This window comes from Salvelinus sp. IW2-2015, linkage group LG15 (assembly GCF_002910315.2).
Source record: "Salvelinus sp. IW2-2015 linkage group LG15, ASM291031v2, whole genome shotgun sequence".
Classification (NCBI taxonomy): Eukaryota; Metazoa; Chordata; class Actinopteri; order Salmoniformes; family Salmonidae; genus Salvelinus; species Salvelinus sp. IW2-2015.
In genome coordinates, this window is record NC_036855.1 from 43392278 (window position 1) to 43408688 (window position 16411).

Consider the following 16411-nt stretch of genomic DNA (forward strand, 5'->3'; position numbering starts at 1 on the left):
TGTTAAAGTTATGAAATAGGAAGAACTTTTTTTTTTTTCAAGTTCCATGAATGTGCTGAGAATGTTCCAAAGCCAAGCAACTATCCTGCACTATTCCCAGAAAGTTGTGGGAAGGTTTTATGCAAAATAACCACAGAACAACTACACTCTCACCAAGCTCCAAGAAATATATGGTTCTCAGAATGTTATGTGCTAGCTGGGCATGCTTTTTTACCTGTAAAATAGTTCAATTTGATTTCCATTTCAAAGACATCTGTAGGGAATTTGTCTTGGATGAGTTGATAAGGGTGTGTGTGTTACGTTACGGCCTTATTCTAAATGTGATATCAGTTTTTTATTTTTAATACATTTGCTAACATTTCTAAAAACCTGTTTTTGCTTTGTCATTATGTGTGTAGATTAATGAGATTCATTATATATCTTTTTTGAATAAGGCCAACGTAACAAAATGTGGAAAAAGTCAAGGGGTCTGAATACTTTCTGAATGCACTGTACTGTATATTTCCAAACTATAAGGTTGAAAAAAATACTGCAAAGTTGTGAGAATGATAATAATGCCCTTTTAGTGTAAGTGCTGTTCGAAAAGACTGCCTGACATTTCAGCCTGTTTTGGTGGGATGGACTTTGTGGTAAAAATGGGTTAATAGACCAGAACTCTAAACGTTTCTGCCAATAATTTTCAGTTTTACCCTCACTACTCAGACCACTCCCAGACAGTCGTAGCAAAATTCTTGCTTGAGAAATACATGTGTCTTTTTTACAATTTTTTAAATTTTAAAGAATCACCGTAAGGTACTTAATTGTTACCCAGAAATTATTTGATATTGAGATAAAAATGGCTGCATTGGACCTTTAATAACAAATTCAACATTTGTCTTTGGAGGAAGTAACTGTGTTGAAGTATATATGGGGAAAATATTGGGGGTGAATCTTTCTTATTTTGTTTTGTCAACCTGATTATACACAGAAAGAAAAAACGGAAATAAATAAATACAAATAATAACAATAATAATATATTCGATAAAAATAAATAGTAATTGCGTGTTAGAGGAAACACTGTGAATACAGGCCTTGAACTCACTCTCTGCCGTTGTGTTGTGCCCTACTCTCCCAGCCTTGTCCAACTGGCACACACACTCCCTGCCCACCAGTGGCAGTAGAGGCCACTCCAGGAGGCCTGAGAAGGACTTTGTGGCTCTGAACCGCGAGGGGGTGAAGTCCGGCCTGGTGACTGCCAAGGAGCATTATCAGTACCGCGCCACCCACGACAGGAGACAAGCCACTCTTGCCAGAAGGGGCTCCCATGTCCCTGTGCCCCCTCGCATCCGCCCTGACACTACCTTTGGCATCTCGACACAGTGAGTGTCCCACTTTATTTGATCTGATGTGGGGTTGTGTTCAAAATGACACCCTATTCCCTATCTAGTGCACTAGATAGGTATTAGCAATAATGTAATTTCAGACACAACTTCTCTCATACTGGAACAGGGCATCACAACATGAATGGAAGGAAACTAGGGTTACAATACTGTGGATGGCCAATTTGCTAACATGTTCTATCCATTTTCATTGAGTTATAGCAGTAAATCTTCTCTACACTGTTTTCATTTTGACAAAAGGTGAATTTGCCATTGCACTTCTTAATGTGAGCTGGATAGCCAGCCGACGCCACCACTTAGCTAACAAATCAATTTGTAGCGATTATGCACAACGGCACAACTTGTATAGAATGTGCACGCTGTGCTCTGTAGCGTACAGATATATCTCCACCAAAGCTTTATACGTGTCTGTCTCCTCTCAAGGGCACAAMTGTTTGAATTCACAGCAGCAGTGGATATGTTATTAATAGATCTCAAGCAAGAGATCCCATTGAAATAATGAAATCACAACCACAGCAACATGAATAGGTGCCAGCATTTATTTAGCTTAATTCCCTCGATGAGGATCTGCTCTGAATGTTCATAAGGAAAAATCCGAACACACATAGATACGAGTAATTGGTAAATGGCTAATTCAGTTGTTTTCAGCTGCAATGTTGTGTCGTGTCTTTGGCATCATTAAAAGTGAACACTGTTATTTTATCAAATCAATTCTCTGTAATTATTATTACGTGATTAAACTAATCATGTAACTGTAACTAGGAAGTCAGGGCACAAAGGAAAATCCTCAGATTACAAAGTTATAATTTTCCTAATATAACTCTTCAGATATTTTAATATCTGGTCAATTTGTCTTCTTATTAATGAATTATCCTTTACCTCACGTCAGTCTCATTCCAAACGTCGTAAAATGTTGGTTATCTGCATGAACCCAGCCTTTACTATGAATCATCCATGTCTTAATCATTTATTTACTAACTAACTAAATAATCACAGAAATACACAAACAAACAAACAGTAGATCTGTTACAAACAAATGATAGGGAAGTATCCCTAGTGGGCTAAGCCCATATGACGGCTTGGTGGACAAAGGGAAGTGGGTGTGGACTGAACGAGAGCGGGAAAGACAAAAGGGATCACTACACACACAGTTGATAATTATATTAATTGAAATGCTAATCCTTTGCACATGAACGCTCACTCATTCGGGAATAATTGCAATCAATATATATTTACGCCCAGGAGTCGTCGTGATCTCTGTTGGATTCGTCAGTCCGTCTGCTGGAGAGTCAGTTCATCCGCATCTCTGTTTCTCTGAAGATCAAAGTCTTTCGTGGTTAGAATGGCTACTTCATTCTAACCATGAGTTCCATTCAAAAATGTTCTCATAGAATAGGTGTTTCGGCGGTTGTTGGTATACGCAACCCAGGTTTACATAATTTCTAGCTGCAGACTAGTATCTAAGATTTGCTCATATCCTGTAGGGATCGATAGTCTCAGAGTTTAACCATTTCCAGCCGTGTAGCCAATGATCCATGTGGTATGGTTAGGAATTCAATAACTATTCACAATCACAGCTCACGCTGTGGGTTTGCTCAGTCTTGGTACTCAAACCTGTGCCACCTCAGCTGACACCGATGTATGCTTGGTCTAAAGAGGATTTCCTCAGGAGGGAATTATATTCGTAACAGTAGAAAAGGCAGTTCTATGATGCCTGATCATGTCTGTGCTCACGGGGGCGGGCCAATGACTTAGTTAAACTTTAAAGGGAATAGAGTTCTCTCTCATTAAAGGTTTAACATCGCATTACATCATTTCACAAATAGTTTCATTTTTACTCATTCATTTTATACAATAATTAGATGCAAACCTCATAACGGAGGCACCTGTATAAACAGAGTTAGGGTAATGTGGCTGTATTGTCTTTCTTTCATGAGGTCATAAACATGAAACGGATCGGGTCGTAGCTGGCTTCTCCACCGACCGTTTACACATTCTCCAAAATATGGATATTGTTCCATTCTCAAATTCTGGAACCTAGTAGAATTTGGCAGGAGTTCCTTTGTTCTACTGTGAAACTCTCTCTCTCCATACTGCATGAAAAGGGGGAGAGAGTCTCCGCCAGGAGTTTATGACCTGAGATAACAGAACCTGGGTGTAGGAGAGAGTGAGAAGCCACGATCTATTACCAGGAAGGACCACATCATGACAGCCYCCCGTCCCCCCCGTCCCCCCGTCCCCGTCCCCAGTCCCGATGGTTTGGATCTTGTGATTATCCTGCAATTATCCTACAAATAACATAAAAATAATGACCACGTGATGTCCTGTTTGTAGTTCATCGTTGCAGTCCCCCTCTGTTGGTTGAACTTGGTAGGCTCTCTGAAAGCGTAGCAGTCCACCACAAGGATGGGCAGTGGATGTCCGGTCTGGTCATCCAGACTGGAAGATCTGGGCAGTAACTTAGGCAGATTTTAACAACGCACACACACTCACAAAATATATAATTACCTTGCCGTTGCGGTCCCCCTCTAGTGGTTTACCCTGGTAGGTTTCCTGGAAGCTGAATGGCCAGGGGATGTCCTGGTTGGTGATCGCCATTACGGTCCCCCCCTCTGGTGGTTTACCTTGGTAGGCTCTCTGACAGTGGGGCAGGCCGCCACAAGGATGGGCAGTGGGTGTCCGGTCTGGTCATCCAGACTGGAAGATCTGGGCAGTAACTTAGGCAGATTTTAACAACGCACACACACTCACAAAATATATAATTACATTAATTCCCCAATGAGCGGCATTGTGGCAGTAAGTGATGGTTGTATGGGGACTTTGTTTATGGCTCTATCACTTCCTAAGTGTCAAAGGAACTGAACCGAAAAGGAATAAAAGCATAAACAAAAGATATACCAAATATAGATCTTGCACCAAAATCATCTAATTGGACTGTATTCTATATACGTTCAATGTCCTGGCTAAATGACTCTATCGTGGAATTGTCTCTAATGTCAAGTCTAGGGTTTTCCTACTTGGTGTGTTGCTTAGGCACTATCCTAAGTTGATAACTATATGATGAGTCTACAGCTGTAAGGCACCAGTTTTGGGCAGTCTACAGGGATGACCTATGGAGCTCTGGGAAGAAAACTGGTGAGTACTGTAGCTGTAGAGTCAAAGGCCTCAAAGTAAATGTTCAACTTTACTAAGGCTGGTATTTTGCTCAGACCCTTAAGTGATCCTAGCATAAATCCTAATGGGATGTTCCGTTGTACATGTGCGTTTATGCTTACACAAGCGCGCATGTCAAGGGAAGAAAACCAAGTATCCTGGCATACTACAACTTGTTCAGAATGAGTTTGACGTAATCAGGTAATTTTCAGGTCAATGCCTGGAGGTTAGTCAGAATTGGTCGAGGGAGTCAATTAGCGGTTTTACTACAAGTCACTGCGTATTCCACAATTGTAGTGGCGATAGGTATGTGGCGATAGGTGTGAAGAAGTCTATTTCATAGCTATGCTATCCACGGAGGAGCTAACCTCACGACGGAGGTACTCTATAAGCACTGGACCAGTCATACGCGGTGTGATCATGGTTCATGACTTCTAATAAATAAAACCCTCCATTCAGGAGGAAAGTTATTAGTGGAAGAGTGCTCTGGAGATTCCCTTCCCTGTGTTGCACTCTGAGTGACTCCTATGTCGCTGTTGTCAAGGATAATTTGATTGGTTAGGTCTCTAACCTTCTTACTGATTGTAGCTAGTCTGACTGTTGCTGGCATTGGTACTGGTACTCAAGGGAACCAGTTATCCTACCGATTTATTATGAAATATTATCCTACCGGAACACATGATTAGAGCATTTTACTAGTTGTATTGTAGTTGAACCTACACATGGCAAGGCATGACTTCTCTGACCAGTGTGGTACTCATCATGGGTCTGGGCTACTATACCCCCCCCCTCCCCCCCACAAGCAGGTGGTGTTGGTATCCGAGGCACAAACGAAAATGTCGGACCCTATGTACGAGTTGTCAGCGGCCGCGTTATGGGAATGGCTGTAACCTTTCAACCAAATCTCCTGGTGTTTGTGCTTCAAAACGCTCAGTGGCTGTCGAGGGCTGTCAGTCACCATAGCGTCCACGTGTGGCAACCTCTTCAGTACCTGCGAACTGAGATGAGGATATCTGTCTGTGATATCGCAAAATGTTTCAGCAGTGGTAGTCATCCCCCACAAAGCGGAAGGTGTATCATCGGAAGCAGAGTACACTCTATGCATCAATGTTTTTCTTAATGAGACGGTCGCAGTGCTTGCGGAAGTGTCCGAAGGGCAAGAGAAGTTAATCTAAATGACCATAATGCACGACTGCAAGGAGGGGGGGAAGTTGCTCATTCACAGAGACAGCTGGCTCAAAATCATGAAAAGAATGGTCAATCAGGTTTTCTGATGGACTGTGTCGAGATATCGTAATATCTCCTTGGTTTCTAAACATCTTTTTCCCAAGGGGTGCTTTTGAAAGCTACCACCCGTGAATGACTGCGTTGCAGCTAGCGTTAGGGGAAGACAGTGTGGTCAGTGGAGAATGCACTGTGGCCTGTGACCATACCTGGTTGGTTTTCCAATTCATCAGTGGGAGTAACCGCTCCATCAAGTCTGCTCCAAGTAGCAGAGGTACAGATTCGAGGCTGGTAACATACACAGGAACGAGCGATACGTCCTGGAAGTGTAGTTTCAGCATGACTCTCAATGTGAGAGGCGAGGTAGTCTGAGTGACCCCTCGAAGTGTAGTATCGCATCGTTCCACTTTTAACCAACGTTTAGTTGGCTTCAAAGCCCCTTTGAGATCATCAAACAATGTTTGAGAGATGAGATGAGATTGTCGCGCTCGAATCAATTAGCGCATGACAAGTTAAGCAGTCCTCCAAGACTGTTTCCAGGTATGGGCGTTTAGATTCGGGTTTAGTGGCATGTCTGTTCAAGGTGAAAGCAGATCGACTTTTCGGATTTTGAGTGGGCTTGGCTTTAACTAAGCTTTTGATCTTTTTCTTCGCAACTTTTGAATCAGAATCTATAGACGAAGCCTGTGGGCTTGTTTCTTGATCAAGCGGGCCCTGGATAGGGTCTCGAGTGAGAGCGGGAGAAATTCAAATTTTAACGTCCTTGCTATGGGTGTTAATTCCTGCGGACCTGGTGTCCTGTAAATMCCTGTCCAGTCCTTGTGACTTTTACCCTTTTCTCAAATTTTTCTTGCTTTAGTTCTTCACGTAGTGGAACTTCTGGAGAACATTGGTCTATGTTTTTTATCGTCCTTTAACCCTTTGTTACCCTTGTGCTCTGACACTTTGTGTGGGTTTGGTGCAGGAATGTAGCGAACAGGTCGATTGTAGCGGTAGTTTCGATGGCTACGTACTTTACAGTTATTTAGACTGTGGAGGTTATTGGAATCGCGGTTTTGTGGTAGAAACCGTTGTTGTGCGTCATCTCTCCAATACCTGATAATGCACCCTCTAACTGGTGTGAGTGCTCCTGGTCAAACTTCAAAACCGAGTGGTCAGGGCTCTATGTCTGCTAAATAGAAAGCTCTGGAAATGGGTTGTTTTTGCTCATCTTTAATTGACTCAAATTGTAATTACTTAGTAAAAAGGCTTATTAGTTATTGAAGAAAAAAACATTAGTTTTTTTTTTAAACCCAGATTGTGAAAGCCTCAAAAGCTTTGCTTGCAAGCTCTCTGAGTTGTAAGATGGGCAAGTCAACGTGGGCTGCAGGGCACAAGTAGGTAATGAAGGTGGGATACATGTTCGACAGAAACATTTGTTTGAATGGTAACAGCTCTTCTATTCCTGTTTCAGTGAATAGGCCAGAGTAAGCTGAACAAAGCCTATGATAGTAAGCTTGTGGGTGTTCGTTCTGAGCTTGTTTGATGGTGTTAGCAAGTGAGCTATCGTGTTTGCGAGTCGCAGAACCACTGAATTCTAATTTCAAAGCTGTGGCAAGTTTAGCATTGTCATTTAGCACGTGTTGCTGTTGTAGACGAATGAAACTTGTCACGTGTTAATTTGATGTTCGCGTCAACAGGTAAACCCTGTCAGAACCCGTAGCGTTCGGGTAGCCATCAATGCGTCCTCTATGTCAGCTAGGAACGTCTCAGTATCGTTTGGCTGACCTGGTACAGGGTCAAAGGTGGGAAATTTCTAGACGAGTTTGTGAAGGTATTCCGCGCCAAGCGGGCGCAGGCTTCATCCTGTGGGGAAATTGGGGCTGAAAGGCCAAGAGGGGAAGCCAAGCTTTGGCTTTGTTGGCCAAGAGGCACCCTATTACTCAGTGCCGAATGGCCAAGAGAAGAAGACTGAGGGACACGAGGGAGGCAAAGTCTGAAACTATCGTCTTTACTCCTTTGAGTACAGGGCTCCGGTTGATTGGATGGGTAGTCACGCTGTAGAGCGTGACCATTCTGGACTTCCTCCAGATGGTACCTAAGGGTGGTATTCTGCTGCATTGCATAGTCCATTTGAGCGCTTAGAGTACTGATTTTGGACAGGTGAGTGTCGCACTTTCTCCTTTCGGTCTCAAACTTATCTGTCATGGTTTACAGATAGAGGTATTGAGTACAGAGCGAGAGATTCAGTGATGAGATTTCCTCCGCTTGCTTAGAAATCAATATTTCCATCTTCATCACCTGAGTTCTCTCATCATTAATTTGGTCAGCGACTTCAATGAGTTCTGCTGATCTGTCATCCAACTTAGTCATTGTGTTCTTTAACTGATCGTCTTTGGTCTAAAGCATTTTGAGTAGAACCATGTTAGTTTGAGTAACGTTCAACAAAACTGCATGTATGTTATCAAGTTGAGCGCTCCTGTTTGTAGATAACTTGTCAGATTTATCTAGTTTGGCGTGGACCTCATCGTATTTAGTTTTGGCTAAATTGAGTTGTTCCTTTCGCATACGATTTTGTTCCTGTAGAAGACGATTTTGTTGAAGAGTTTGTGCTTGTTCATCATCATAAGTTTTTGCAATTACATTTAATTCAGTTTTCAAACACAGTTCCATAGCTAGCAGAATGTTTCCCTTTTCTGAATTTGTCATTGGTTTCYCGGTTCTATCCACCTGTCCCTTTTTATGCCTACCGTTACCTGCTCGTGCTTCAACTGTGCACTGCGGTATTGGACCGATGCCAATCTGGGATGGCAAGACATCAGGGCTAGACTGGAGAGACACTTTGAGGCCTGCGCCCGATGGTTGATTTTGGAGAGCGTTGTTCGCCATGTCTGCTGTTTTTCCGCTAATGGCATAATTAGGGTTGTTATCGCTGCTGAGGTCAGAGATCAATCCATTTATGGGTGGAGGTTCACTAATTAGCGGGCGAGTGGGGGCTACCCCCTCTGATAGCTTGCGCATTATTAGAACATTTGAAAGGAAAAATGTTTTTCTTAATTTTCCAAAGTTTGGTTTTGGAATATGTTGGAAGCTGCAAAGACGATTTGAATCTATTTATAGATGTTAATGAACCATCAGTACTGTGGGAGTTGGATGTGAATGAATTTGCAAAAGCAAAAGCAAATTGAATTAATCAATGATAAATCATACCTGGATAGGCTATCTGGTAATTAATTAACCTGGGAAGTTGGTTCATCTAGGTTACTATTGGAAAGTTTAAAATGTCTCATTTAATTGGAAGACCTAAAAAGGTATGTCCGACAATTTAACCTATTCAATTGAATGAGACGATGATATCCAAGCAATTGGGATTGTCTGGATTGTCATAAAAGGTGTAAGCAGTAGTTTAAATGTTAGGTTACATTCACCACTAGGTTCACCTCTCCCTAAGGCCGAAGCCACATGGGATTCCCGCTGGAGGCGGGACTTCCGTCAGTACTGGGGTTTACTGAATGTGCTTTGAAAAGGCAGATTTTACTGATTGATCAATTTTAATGATAAATCAAACCTGTATAGGCTATTTGGGAATTAAACTTTAACCTGAAAGCGTTACTCTAGGTTAATGTGAAAACCAATCAATTTTGATATTATTTAAAAGATCCACCTGAAAAGGTAAATATGGCAATTTCACTTGTTAGTTCAATTGAACTAACATCAATACCCAATCAATTGATTGGCTGGATATCCTAAGTACCCACTTTTTGAATGTGATCCACGTTTGGGTGTCACCTAATTACTGTACTGACGATTCTTCACCACCAGGGGGTCACTGATCGCATAAAGCCAAAATCCCGGAATTACAAAGGGCGTTGCGGAGGAATTTCAACGCGACACAGGAAAAATAAAATGCTGTTTTCCCTTTGTTAGATGTAGCATCTAGTGCTAAGCTAATCCTATTTGTACAAAAATTTCACTTCCAAGCACAAAATAGGGTGGTTTTACTTATGTCATTCATTTCAAACCATTTCTCTGCGTTATTTTCTCGGCGTTTTAACCGGAATGTGCGGCAAACAACGAAATGCACACCGTGTTCTACTCGCGTGGAAACCGTGCTCTGTGGGATGGTCAAAGTTTCGGATATTTTTTTATAATCCAGCCCTGATCTGTACTTTTCCACAACTTTGTCCCTGACCTGTTTGGAGAGCTCCTTGGTCTTCATGGTGCCGCTTGCTTGGTGGTGTCCCTTGCTTAGTAGTGTTGCAGACTCTGGGGCCTTTCAGAACAGGTGTATATATACTGAGATCATGTGACACTTAGATTGCACACAGGTGGACTTCATTTAACAAATGATGTGACTTCTGAAGGTAATTGGTTGCACCAGATCATATTTAGGGGCTTCATAGCAAAGGGGGTGAATACATACACCTTTAAAGGTTGCGAGCTTACACCGCGGGACTTAGAGGTACCCAGCGTCACAGCTTCATTGCTCCAGACCACCACAAGGGGGAATTAGAGCACTCAKTATACATTTGGGACCCAAGGTTTTTATATGACCAATCATGGTTCCATTAACGAACTTGACTAGAGCCACCCGTTCCTGGTGACTTTCTTCAGCAAAGATGGCTGACAAAACAGGACGGTGGAAGCAAATGTAAGTCTTATAACGTCACGAGTCAAGCAAAAAATGTACAAGCTAGCTAAAGCATTTACTGCAAATCTAATGTACAATTGTGTAAGCTTGCCTTGCCGTGCAATGCAGCTGAAGTAACATAGATAGCTAACTATTTACTTGCTTATTGTGTAGTGGAGGATAAAAATAACTGTATGCCTATGGATGTGTAGCTAGCTACTGTATGTAACCTATCTGTGTATGGACCCTAAAACGTTAGATTCTGAAACTAATATTCATACCAATCTATGAACCTCAGCTATCATAGTTGTTGTATCAACTTCAAGTCTGAATGGTATTAATGAAGCCTATGGATAGAGTAGAATATAATAACTTTATTGTGCCAAGGATGCAAGTCCTACATACAGTTGAAGTCGGAGGTTTACATACACCGTAGCCAAATATATTTAAACTCAGTTTTTCACAATTCCTGACATTTAATCTGAGTAAAAATTCCCTATATTAGGTCAGTTAGGATCACCACTTTATTTTAAGAATGTGAAATAATATATAGAGAGAATGATTTATTTATAGTAGAGAGAATTATTTATTTCAGCTTTTATTTCTTTCATCACATTCCCAGTGGGTCAGAAGTTTACATACACACTAATTAGTATTTGGTAGCATTGCCTTTAAATTGTTTAACKTGGTTCAAACGTTTTGGGTAGCCTTCTACAAGCTTCCCACAATAAGTTGGGAGAATTTTGGCCCATTCCTCCTGACAGAGCTGGCGTAACAGAGTCAGGTTTGTAGGCCTCCTTGCTCGCAAAAGTTTTCAGTTCTGCCCACAAATTGGATTGAGGTCAGGGCTTTGTGATGGCCACTTCAATACCTTGACTTTGTTGTCCTTAAGTCATTTTGCCACAACCTTGGAAGTATGCTTGGGGTCATTGTCCATTTGGAAGACCCATTTGCGACCAAGCTTTAACTTCCTGACTGATGTCTTGAGCTGTTGCTTCAATATATCCACATAATTTTCTTSCCTCATGATGCTATCTATTTCGTGAAGTGCACCACAACATGATGCTGCCACCCCCGTGCTTCACGGTTGGGATGGTGTTCTTCGGCTTGCAAGCCTCCCCCTTTTTCCTCCAAACATAACGATGGTCATTATGGCCAAACAGTTCTATTTTTGTTTCATCAGATTAGAGGACATTTCTACAAAAAGTACGATCTTCGTCCCCATGTGCAGTCTGGCTTTTTTACGACGGTTTTGGAGCAGTGGCAGAATGCGTCTCCTTCCTTAGGGGTATGACGGCTGCGTGGTCCCATGATGTTTATACTTGTGTACTATTGTTTAAACAGATGAACGTGGTACCTTCAGGCCTTTGGAAATTGCTTCCAAGGATGAACCAGATTTGTGGAGGGCCACCATTTTTTTTCGGGGTCTTGGCCGATTTCTTTTGATTATCCCATGAGGCACTGAGTTTGAAGGTAGGCCTTGAAATACATCAACAGGTACACCTCCAATTGACTCAAATGATGTCAATTACCCTATCAGAAGCTTCTAAAGCCATGACATCATTTTCTGCAATTTTCCAAGCCGTTTAAAGGCACAGTCAACTTAGTGTATGTAAACTTCTGACCCACTGGAATTGTGATACAGTGAATTATAAGTGAAATAATGTCTAAACAATTGTTGCATAAATTACTTGTGTCATGCACAAAGTAGATGTCCTAACCGACTTGCCAAAACTATAGTTTGTTAGCTTCTTCGGGGTAGGGGGCAGCATTTTCACTTTTGGATAAATAGCATGCCCAAATTCAACTGCCTGCTACTCATCCCCAGATCCCCATATAAGATATGCATATTATTAGTATATTTGGATAGAAAACACTCTGACGTGTTTGAATCATGTCTGTGAGTATAACAGAACTTATGTAGCAGGTAAAACCCAGAGGACAAACCATTCAGATTAGTTTTTTTGAGGTCACTGTCTTTTCAGTGAGTTTTCATTGGGACACCAGATTTCTAAGGGACTTGTTTGCACTTGTTTGCTTCCACTGGATGTCACCAGTCTTTGGAAATTAGTTGAGGTTTTTCCTTTGTGTAATGAAGAAGTACGGCCATCTTAAATGATAGTCACTTGAAGTAAATTGTTTGAGAGAGGCACATTACCAGCGTCAGTTTGTTTTCTTTTTGTATTGAACACAGATCATCCCGTCTTCAATTTGACTGATTATTAATGTTTAAAAATAGCTAAAGTTGTATTACAAAAGTAGTTTGAAATGTTTGGACAACGCTTACAAGTAACTTTTGAGATATTTTGTAGTCACGTTGTGCAAGTTGGAAGCTGTGTTTTTCTGGATGAAACGCGGCAAATAAATTGACATTTTGGATATATATCGACGGAATTAATCGAACAAAAGGACCATTTGTGATGTTTATGGGACATATTGGAGTGCCAACAAAAGAAGTTCGTCAAAGGTAAGGCATGAATTATATTTTTATTTCTGCGTTTTGTGTCGTGCCTGCAGTGTTGAAATATGCTACTCTCTTTGTTTACTGTTGTGCTATCATCAGATAATAGCATCTTATGCTTTCGCCAAAAAGCCTTTTTGAAATCTGACATGTTGGCTGGATTAACAACGAGTGTAGCTTTAATTTGCTATCTTACATGTGTGATTTAATGAAAGTTTGATTTTTATATCATTTTATTTGAATTTGGCGCTCTGCATTTTCCCTGGTTATTGGCCAGGTGGGACAATTGACCTACCCCAGAGAGGTTAACAAGAAATTTGTGGAGTGGTTGAAAAACGAGTTTTAATGACTCCAACCTAAGTGTATGTAAACTTCCGACTTCAATTGTAAGTAATTTTCTATTAAGGTATCTTTACTTTTACTCAAGTTTGAGAATTTAGTACTTTGTCCACCACTGCAAATAACCTATAATTTCCATTCTGCGGAGCATTAAAAAGATTAAGCGACCAGAGTAAAAATTCTCAGAACCTCCCAGCAACCTAAAAATAAACGCTCCCAGAACAGGCAAAATTGTAATTTCTGTTTTTAGAATGTAAAAAAAACTTTCAGTTTTACCAGTCTGGAAACTTATGGCTTAATTCTCACAATCAATGTGAAACCAAAAACATACGTTCCCACAACTTACATTCACAGTAAGTACTATGAAGCATTCACAGTCAGTACTATGAAGCATTCAGTTAATATGAAGGATTCACAGTCAGTACTGTAGAGCATTCTGTCAGTACTATGAAGCATTCACAGTCCGTACTATGAAGCAGTGGTGTAGCGCAATTTTTCTTTTATGACGTCATAATTTCTAATTCAAAGTTTTGTACCGACAGATGTAGAATTGGGCTATGCATAACATCCATCCTCCAATTGCAACGTCCGCTTATGCCCACACGTATTGTCTCAAGAAAAAATTATATTATTAATACACTGAAACACCAAGTTAGGCATAGGCCTACCTAATTTCAAAATAGTAAATAATACTTCACGTTTTACCGGTGAAATTTCCAAACTTAATGCCACTCATTTAATCTCAATCAGTTTCATGGGAATATGCATTTAGATCTTCTTGAATTACTTTAAAAAATGTACTCTTCAGATAAGAAATGAGGAGGTGTTTTTGGTGTTACATTGCCAGTATATGCGATTATTTTCGGGTCTGTTATGTAAAATACAAATTAACAATTATATGATTTTGCGAGAGATCGATTCAGCTTTTATCTAAGTTTGCTAAACGGCACCATTGTGAGAAGAGAGAATCTTCTATTTGTAATAATAATAAGTGATGAGTAGGACTATTAGGCGTAGGCAACAGATCTTGATGATGAGAGCTATTTTAAGCAATTTGAGCGCCCTTCAAATTGTGGTGCTGAAAGGACAGCACCTTAACCATGTGATCACATATCTTTCTGGGTTCTGATACACAAGAGGGGAGTTCTACCGATTTGGCCCGCTCAAAGTGGTCAAGCCTCCGATGAAGTGGTGGATTTAGGTATAGGCGACATGGGAATCTGCCCAGGGCGCCCGCACAAAAAAAGTTGGAATGGTGACATTTGCGCGATCGGTTTTCTATCGCTCATTTGCACGTCACGTCAATGATATCATGTCACCGTGTGGGACTGTGGGTCAATTAACCTTGTCGGAGTGGGCCCCCTGATTCTAGTTTGTGAGCTAGGCAGGCTACTGCCTGGGAACGTCTCCCACTCAGAAGTATGAGATGGGAGGGGGGGTAGGTTGACCTCAGGTCCCCCCACTGGAAGCCTGAGATACGGGGAGCGGGAGAATCTATCAAATAGCGCACCTCTAACTTTGTACAGTACTAATGCAATTAGTAAAATCAGTCACACTACGAAATGCTCCTAAATAAACCACAATTCATTCATAATACTGTGAATATATTTTTGCAGATAGCAAGGAGAGGTGAGGGGAGTGGTGATTGAAGGAAAATATCTTGCAGCCTGCTGGCTCCACMCACAAGTCTTATATGGACTTCCTGCCCCAACAAGGCAAGCTGGTGGATAATTAAGCCATTGAGTGCTTTGGGATAAAAGAGGAAGCGGGCTGCACAAAGAGGGAGAGGACCGAGAGGGAAACGCGTGTTATGGAGCGTGTAAATTATCTGTACGATTACCCGTGTTTGGTTATTGAACTTGTGGAGACCCCACACCCTTGAGCCTGCTACATGTGATGGAGAATACGGGCATAGCAAACCAAGCTCAATAACTAAACAGACACAGAGCATAATGGAAGCATTGGTGAACATAACGCAACAAGCTATGCATTGGGAGCTGCTGGAGGAACAGCGTCAGCAGACCGCTCTCCTGCGAGCTGAACTCAGCCAGCTGACAGCTGCCCATGCAGGTGCAGCAACGCCTCGTCCCAAAACCCTGTATGTTTATACTGAAACTGACAGGGGCTGACAACATCGAGGCTTACCTCCAAGCCTTCGAGAGGACGGGGGCTAGGGAGAAATGGCCCCATGAGCAATGGGCCAGCCTGCTATCACCCTTCCTGTCAAGCGCGGCACAAAATACCTATCAGAATCTGACTGCTGACCAGGCGACGCATTATGAGGGTCTGAAAAAGTAAATCCTGCGCCGGTATGGTTACACCCTGATTAGCAGGGCGCAAAGATTCCATGATTGGGTGTATGATGTCACAGCGCCCCCCCGACCGCAAATACATGATGTGATTAGGCTGGCCAAGAACTGGCTAACTGCTGAACCACTGACGATCACGCCCATCGAGAAAGTGGTCATAGATCTATTTCTACGCTCTCTCCCGTTCGAAGCTAAAGAGTTAGTAAGCCAAGCTAACCAGCAGAAAGAGGATCAGCTAGTGGAACTGGTGGAAGATCAACAGGTGGCTTTGGAGGTACTGCACAGAGGACAACCACGGAAGGCTGAACCCTCAGCTTTCTCCAACAATGTTGTAAGCTGGAATCATTGAAGAGTGAGTGGTGCAGCCCCATAGTGATGGTGCCGAACTCTCAAAGTTCGCCTACACCATGCCCCGAATTAATTAACTAATAGAACGGCTAGGGACTGCCTGATTTATCAGCACGCTCGACCTGACGAAGGGTTATTGGCAGGCGCCCTTAGCTCCCGAGGTTAGGGAGAAAACTGCTTTTGCCACCCCTGATGGGCTGTCCCACAACAGGAAGCTGCCCTTTGGGTTGCACGGGCCCCGCCCACCTTCCAGAGGTTGATGGACCGGGTTCTCCGTCCCCATCGCGAGTACGCGGCGGCCTACCTCGATATTGTAATCCATGGGAGCGAGTGGGAGACCCATCTAAACCAGGTGAGCGTGGTATTGCAGGCCTTACAGGGGGCGGGAGGCTGAGTACCTGGGGTACTCGGGAGGGGATGTGTAAAACCCCAGGTGAAGAAAATGGAGGCGATTCAGGACTGGCCACCTTCCACTTTTTTTGTGCGGCGCCCTGGGCAGTTCCATGTCGCCTATACCTAAATCCACCACTTCATCGGAGGCTTGACCACTTTGAGCGGGCCAAATCGTAGAACTCCCCTCTTGGTATCC

General features: G+C 42.3%; 1 protein-coding gene across 5 annotated transcripts in view; it reads left to right on the top strand.

Moving 5' to 3' along the window:
- The window catches only part of cfap77 (cilia and flagella associated protein 77), a 76273-nt gene that overhangs the window by 41601 nt on the left and 18261 nt on the right, over positions 1-16411 (top strand). For all 5 annotated transcript variants that reach the window (XM_024001101.2, XM_024001102.2, XM_070447156.1 and 2 more), the window contains exon 4: positions 1115-1358. In XM_024001101.2, coding sequence (XP_023856869.1) covers positions 1115-1358 — 244 coding nt within the window. The remainder of the gene's footprint in view (positions 1-1114; positions 1359-16411) is intronic.